Source organism: Coenobita brevimanus, unplaced genomic scaffold, assembly GCF_032717465.1.
Source record: "Coenobita brevimanus isolate Jiangsu-jjx unplaced genomic scaffold, ASM3271746v2 jjx.HiC_scaffold_2539, whole genome shotgun sequence".
Lineage (NCBI taxonomy): Eukaryota > Metazoa > Arthropoda > Malacostraca > Decapoda > Coenobitidae > Coenobita > Coenobita brevimanus.
The window spans coordinates 114,540-122,478 of NW_027643478.1; the positions used below are offsets into that span (position 1 = coordinate 114,540).

The 7,939-nt window shown below is 43.3% G+C and overlaps 1 protein-coding gene across 1 annotated transcript; it reads right to left on the reverse strand.

The window, feature by feature from the left end:
• Window positions 1-4,514: 4,514 nt before the first annotated feature.
• LOC145389836 (uncharacterized) lies at window positions 4,515-5,258 on the reverse strand. The gene has a single exon (XM_080264972.1). The coding sequence runs from the start codon at window positions 5,256-5,258 to the stop codon at window positions 4,515-4,517; it is 744 nt and encodes a 247-aa protein (XP_080121098.1).
• Window positions 5,259-7,939: the final 2,681 nt, after the last annotated feature.

Below are 7,939 nucleotides of genomic sequence, written 5' to 3' on the forward strand. Positions count from 1 at the left end.
TATAAAGCTTTTAGATCAGATAATGAAGGTAATGGAGAGAGTTTTAGAAGGTATGATTAGAGAAAGAGTGAATATTGATGAGATGCAGTTTGGGTTTATGCCAGGTAGGGGGACCACTGATGCCATATTCATTGTTCGACAGCTTCAGGAAAAATATATATTGGTAGGAGAAGGGATCTTTATTTCGTTTTTGTTGATTTGGAAAAAGCCTTTGACAGAGTCCCTAGAGAGGTGGTGAAGTGGGCAATGAGAAAGCTTGGCTTGGAGGAGTGGCTGGTTAGGGTGGTTATGGCCATGTATGTGGGTCCTCACACCCAGGTGAGAGTGAATGGAGATTTGAGTGATGAGTTTTCCGTGAATGCTGGTGTGCATCAGGGATCAGTCTTGAGTCCCATGTTGTTTATCATGGTACTTGAAACCCTTTCACGTGACTTTAGAAAAGGACTCCCGTGGGAGTTGTTGTATGCTGATGATTTGGTGTTGATTGCAGAGAATGAAAGGGAGGCGGAGGAAAGGTTTACGAAGTGGAGAGATGGTATGGGGCAAAAGGGTTTAAGGGTAAATGCAGATAAAACAAAAGTGATGATATCTAGGGTTGGTGGCGGTACTGTCAAAGACGAGGGAGAGTGGCCATGTGCAGTTTGCCATAAGGGCGTGGGAAGTAATTCCATCTTGTGCGGTGTGTGTGATAAATGGGTGCATAAGAGATGTAGTGGTATCAGAGGTAGACTGCGAGATAATGCTGATTTTATGTGTACGGCGTGCCGGGGTGAGCAGGTGGAGATTGTCAAACGTGAAAGGATTGAACTTGCTGGTGAATCTCTTGAGTGTGTGGAAGAGTTTTGTTATTTGGGAGACATGTTGTGTGATGGAGGTGGGGCTGGAGCTAGCTCTGTGGCTAAGGTGAAAAGTGGTTGGAAGAAGTTCAGGGAGCTCTTGCCTCTCCTGACATTGAGAGGGCTCTCCCTAAGTGCTAACGGTCTTTGTATGCAGCATGTGTTAGGAGTGTAATGCTGTATGGCAGTGAGACCTGGGCAGTGAAGGAGGAAGACATTCGCTGGCTCAGACATACAGAAATGACAATGATTAGGTGGATGTGCAGTGCGTCCCTGCGTCCAAGGCCTGGAGGTGCTGGGTTTACAATGGAAGAGTTGAGAGGTAGGATGGGACTGGAGTGTATTGGTGTTGTGATGAGGAGAGGTAGCTCGAGGTGGTTTGGACATATGAAGAGGATGGGGGATGATAATTGGGTGAGGAAGGTGAAAAGTGTTAATATTGGGGGTGGGGTTATCAGGGGTAGACCAAGAAAGACATGGGACGAGGTCATGAAGTGTGACCTTAGGGTTAAGGGACTGAACAGGGAGGCTGCAATGGATCGTGCAGCACGGACAGCCGCCATTAGGTGACCAAAGCCGACACATGCAAGCATGTTGGAGCCTTTAAAAACGAAAACGAAAACGAAACACATGCATTTCATAAAACCCATCCAATAATCCATCCAACTTTTCAAGTTAAATAAGTGCTGTCAACCCTCATCATGTACTCCTCCATACAAATGTCATCCAATCATCATCTATCTGCTCAGCAAAAAATCTAACACACACCAAAATGAGATACTGGTCTCTGGTTTGAATAAATCTACACTACCTGTCTACATATAGCCGGACCCTTTAATCCTGTAAGGGGTGGCCACAAACAAATTGCCTCCAAGTCGCCCTGTCTCCTGCCATTTCACTGCTCCCCCCGTCTCATATACAGTACCTCTCCATTCCTACCTTATCCTCAGTCTCCTCTTCCTTCTCCCTCAACTCCTTATGCCAAATGAGGAGGATGGTGGACCACAGGAGAAAGGGAACTTCTGGTTTCCAGTCCAGGCAGCTGGCTGGTATTAACGTGGCAGCTGGTTGGTATTAATTTGGCTTTCTTCTCCCCCCCTGCTCCCTCTCTGTAAGCGGTTTCCATGGCTCAGTCAACTCACACACCTGAAAATATACTATACATTAGTTCTTTTCTTTCAAACCTTGATTAACAAAAGTAGCTTGTTGGCAGCAAGAACATTATCATCTGGAGACAACATGAGTTAAATAACTTGGCAATACCAAATGCAAGATGTTTTTAATAATAATTCATCCATCTACCCATCATCCAATCCTACATTGCCCCATGTGGAGCATAGGAGCCCGGGGCTAGGCAACTGGTCCCGACATTTAAGATGAGAGTGACCAGCCTCACTCATTCCTGAGTGGCATTACATAAGCAATCAACCCCAAGCACCCCTTAGATAAAAACCTTCACCGGCTCAATCCAATTGGAACATCACAATTACCCACTAACCCACCAGGCGCCAAAATCTGGTTATATGGTTACAACCCAGTATAGTAAATGGTTTCCTGATATAGACATAATTTTCATCAGTAACCTTCAGAATGACACCAAGGTGTAATGTACAAAATAATTCGCTATGGAAAAGGTGTTAGGAAATCTCAAGTCACATATAATATGGCCCAAAAGCTTATGACATCTAACCTTCAATCCGATGACCTAACAGTAATGAGGGGGATATGAAGACTAAAGCTCACCCTTTCAATTAGGAAAGGTTGCTTCCTAAATGAATAAAATTGCTTGTCGGTATCCACACTATAATGAACCCCTTCAATACGATGTCTACTAGATTTAATTATTGCAACTACCACGAGATTTTATTCAACTTATGACATCTCAAAACTCTTCACCTTAAGTGGAACTGCCGAGACAGACAAAGAAAGAGACAGACGGAAGCAGAGACTAGCAGAGAGACAGAGGCACAGGCAGAGGAAGATTTAGAGGAAGAGAGATTGGATCACTTGCAAGGACAGGGAAAACTGAGGAGAGGAAATCAGGTAAGGAGAAGGATAGATGGACAGAGAGAGAGACTGAGACAGAGAGCAGGAGGGAGAGACAGAGAACATGATGCAGAGGTGAGTGCATGCAACTGAGTGAGGTAAACGTGAGAGGATGCGGGGTTTGGAAGTGGACGAAATGGAACGATTCTTTCAGTCCAAAATGGAAGAGGCTGAAAGAGTGCGTAGGATGGGAGCAAGAAAGAGGAAGGAGAAAGTAAGTTACTTAATGACCATGTGTAAGATGGTGAATTGAAGTAGGAAATGCAAATGTGGAAGACAGGAAGACAAAAGATTATTAATGAGAAGCAGTGGAAAAGAGTGATTTGAAAGCAGGAAATGCATACATGGAAGGCAAGACAATGCTTGATAGTGTCCTGGTACCAACACAGACGTCAGGCAGTGAAATCTGAACAGTGATAGCGAGGTAAACAAAGAATATTTACACTCCCACTATATTTTGCATTCTGAAGTAAGGCGAAGAGCTGTGAAATACAACACTTTCTGTTTAAATTTTAACAACTGAACAGAAGACAGAGCTGTGACATAACTATGCACCTCACATTTCAAGAAATATATTATATTTTAACTTTTTTTTTAGCATAAACATATATTTTGGCTACTCAGAACTATCATACACGCTGAAATGTATGGGGAAATATTGTTTGGTTTCAGTTTCATGGATGGGAGAGAATTCGTTACCTTTCTGTTTGATTTAGTTCAGGAAGACAGCTGTTCAGGAGAGGAGCATAAACACCCCAAAGAGGAGAGAGAGAGAGAGAGCACAAAAACCAAACACAAAACAGCCAACGAGAACTACAACACTGTGGAAAAAAAGAAAAAGAAAAAGGAACTCGAGAGCATAAAAACATGTATGCCTTCAACAGAATACCTTGGGCAATTCTGTGCTGTCTGGACATTGCTACACCTCACCCTGCCCTTGGGTGGGAAAGGAGGTTCGGATGATGATGATGATGATGATGATGATGATGATGATGAGGAGGAGCAGGAGGAGAGACACGACGACGACGACGACGAGGAAGATGAGTGAAGTTTAAAATATAAGGAGTCGATCACGCATACACAAACAGGGCACAGAAAACCATATAAACACAACCCTCTACTCCCATCTGATTCTGTGACCTACGTCTTGGCTTCAGTCTTTCTCTCCCTATTTCACTCTCGCGTAAAAGTCTTGGTCCCTGTCGAAACGCCTAAATTTACTGCATTGTCAAAGTGGTTTATGCGTTCGTTCGTTGACGATTTCCTCCCCTATAGGGAGGGCCGGGCCTTACATTAGCCCAGTCACTGGATTTTTGACTGGATTTCTTAGTTGGTTGTGTGGGCTGTATTTGAGGGGGAAGAAACCACCGTGGTGGTTTTGTATGGTCTTTTTTTTTTTTTAATATTAAATAATATAGCTCACAGGTGCATCATATGCCTGCACACGTTGATGTATAAAAACATCCGCGCATGCAGGCACAAACACACGAGTGATTTTAGAGTGGGAGGGTATAATGGAACAGGTGACCAGGTGACCGTTAGGCGCGGGGATTAGCGGGGATTAACGGTACCTGAACCGTATGGAAGGGGGCATGGTGACTGAGATGGTTGTGGCTGCCTGACTGAGTGATTTTAAAAGGGTGGGGGGAAGTGTGCAGTGATGTTTGCTAGGGTTGTTATGGGTGTATTAGCAATCACTGCAGCAGCTGCTTGTTTAAGTGTCTCCTCGGGGCTGGCTGCCGTATTTATGCGGGGTGTATCTGGGTTGGGGAGATTGACAGGTCTGTTAAATTTATTGGTGTTTCGGCAGCTGAGAATATAGTGGAGAAACGGGAATGGGGTATCAGTGTTGCAGTTTTCACACGTGCTGGGTTGTGCCTCATTTGTGAGTATATGAGCTTTACACTTATATCCCAGGCGGAGGCGTCGTATATTTTTAAGTGTTCTGCTTTTGAATTTGTTAACAGCAGTTATTGGCTCATATTTTGTCGTGGCAGCATACCATATTGCAGAAGGGGAGCCCGCCTGGACTTGATGCTCGTGTTCTGAGCGGTTGATTGTTGCTGCCTGCATTTTAATTGTTCTTTTGATCTGAGTGAGGCTCGGTGTTATGTCAACCTGAACGTGTGAATATTGCGTGGCTTCTTTGGCTAGTTGGTCTGCCAATTCATTCCCTTTGATACCTACATGGCTGGGTATCCAATTAATTGTTATACTTCCGCCAGCATCTCGTATTTCTTGCACGGTGGCAATTATGTCAGTAATTAAATGAGTGTTATCAGACGGCTCCTGTTTTCTTAGCGTTTGTATTGCGCTGGCGGAGTCTGTATGGATGATTGTATGGGATGTTGGGTTGATGTCTAGGGCATCATCCATGGCGGTAAGAATTGCAATTAATTCAGTCTGGAGTGTAGAGGCTCCATCTGATACACGCAGGCCAAATGAGTATTCTCGGCATACGACTGCCGCACCTGCTTTATTGTTATTCACAGAGCCGTCTGTATAGTAGGTTGATAAGTTGGGGGAGGTGAGGGAGGCAATTTGCATTAAGCTCTCTTGGCGTAATTGTTGTACGGGAGTGAGGGCTTTAGTGGTTTATGCATTGCGGTTTTTTGTTGGTCGGTCCATCCAAAGTCAAGTATCACACGAGGTGGACGTGGTTTTGTGTGTGTGTGTGTGTGTGTGCGCGCGCGCGCGCGCTTCGTGCTCCATGTGTTTTCTGTAACTGTTGCTCCGTTTTTCGTCTGTTTTATATATTTTCTTTGTACTTTGTGTTACTGCAGCTTTATATGCTTGTATGTCTCGTGTGACTAAAGGTGAACTGCTTAAGAACAGTTCCTTTTATAGATACGACTGCTTCTTCATGAATACAGCAAATGTTTTCAGTTTATTTCCCTCTGTGGACGATTATATAAGAGCGTCGTGGAAAATACTGGAATTAGAAAAACTGCAGTAGATACACCTTGTTTACCAGATATCCTGCCCAAGTTTCATTAGCAGATACGTTGCCAAGTTGAATAAAATCGTCTGAAGTAAGAATAAGCTTGAAGAGACGTTGCTGTACTCAAAATCATTGGATATGCCTTGTTTTATGTCTTTTCGTATGTGGCTGCGAGATAACAGACTCAGGTTCAGTCTTTTATGGCAAGTGTTAATAGATATCTCAGTGCTTTCTTTAATATGGAGGTTAATATATCACTGGAATGTTTCTAAAGCTTTCCGCCTCCTCTCAAGTAAAGATGTTTACTGTCTATTACACTCTTCCAATTGGTAACATCACTGGTGTGTTTACAGATCCCCATCTCTCAGGCAAGGGTGTACTCTCGTGTCTGTTACATGGGTGTCTATTACACACCTCCTATTGGTAATCTGTTGATGGTATGTTTTTCAAAGCCTCCCACCTGTCTCTCGTGCAACGGTGTTTATTATCTATTACACTCCTCTTATTAGTGATGTGTCAAGAGCATGTTTTTAGATTCCGACCACCCTCGTGCAAGGCTTTTTACTGATGATTACACACACGATATTGGGAGTCGTACACGTCCTCTCTGATTATACGATGACAACTCTCTCAAATCATGCATGGTCTTCTCATAGCCTTCATCAGCCTCTGAACCACGTAGTCTCGTCTGCTTATACTTGCACTCCTCATAGTCCTAATCAGACCTCAGAGCTACCTATCCAAGCCGTATATTACTGTTATCCTGTGTTCTTTTTACGTTCTTCTTTTTTTCACTTTTTCTGGCCCCATTCATGCCATTCTGCGTTTTGTTTCAGTCATTTGCTCTCTTTATCTCATACTCTGTTTTTTTTTGGTTTTACTCTCTGCTCTTTTTCTCTTATCCTACCTCTTTATCTCTCGTATCCCTGCCACGGTTCGCAAATTAAATATTTCACGGTTTATTAAGCAGATACGAGGCTGTAGGTAATGACCAGGCAAGATGATATATTGTAGCCGTTGCGAATCAAACAGACATATATGGTAAAAGGTCAGACACAGACTTACACATGCACTTCTAAACTGAACTGGAGTAAAGATACATATATATAGAGAGAGAGAGAGAGAGAGAGAGAGAGAGAGAGAGAGAGAGAGAGAGAAAGACAGAGTATAAATTTTTCTTTACAGAACACAACTCACACACCGTAAACACACACAGACACAGACACAGACACACACACACAGATACACACACACATAGACAGACACACACACACCATCTTCTACTTGTACACAGAACCGGCGAAACTTGGACTGTTACACCCGTAGACTTTCAGAGAGCATAATTTCTAATATAGCGATTTTATGGGCGACCGAAAGTTAGGTTAGGTCACTTTGGGCAGGGTTTGGTCTGATTAGATAATTTTTGGTTGGGTTGGGTTCAGATCGACTAGATATAGACGGATTAGGTTAGATTGCTTTAGAATAGCTCGGTTTTGATATATTTTGGGTTGGGTTCTATTGGGTTGGGTTAGCCTGGGTTAGGTTTCGGTTGGATTTGGTCATTTGAGGCTTAAGTGGGTTTCGTTAGGTCGGGTATGGTAGGGTTAAGTGAGACTGGGTAGGATTAGGAAGGGTTAGATGCCGTTAGGCTGCGTCAGAATTAGTTAGGTTAGGTATGGGAAGGTTACGTGAGATTGTGAGGTTAAATACAATTAGACTGGGTTAGGTGAGGTTAAGTTAGATTAGATAAGGTTAATTTAGGTTGGATTAGGTCATTCGAGGTTAGGCAGGGTTCACTTCCAGCAAATATGGATAGGTTAGGTAAGACTGGACTAAAACAAATTGGTTTAAGCATTGCAGTCTTTTGTTGGGCGGTCCTTTCAAAGTCAAGCTTCACAAGAGGTGGACGTGGTTTTGTGCGTGTGTGTGTGTGTGTGTGTGTGTGTGTGTGTGTGTGTGTTCTAATACAGTCTCCCCATTCCTCTTATTTTTTTTACGTCATTATTATCCACACAAAAGAAACCTACTGTAACTTATAAAAGATACTGTACCCACACAGTGAAATTGTGGGAAGTGCCATAATAGAACGAATTAAGTCCGACCAGAATCGTATTCT

Coding starts and splice junctions, on each gene's coding strand:
- LOC145389836 (XM_080264972.1), bottom strand. CDS start 5,258: ATGGATGATGCCCTAGACATCAACCCAACATCCCATACAATCATCCAT.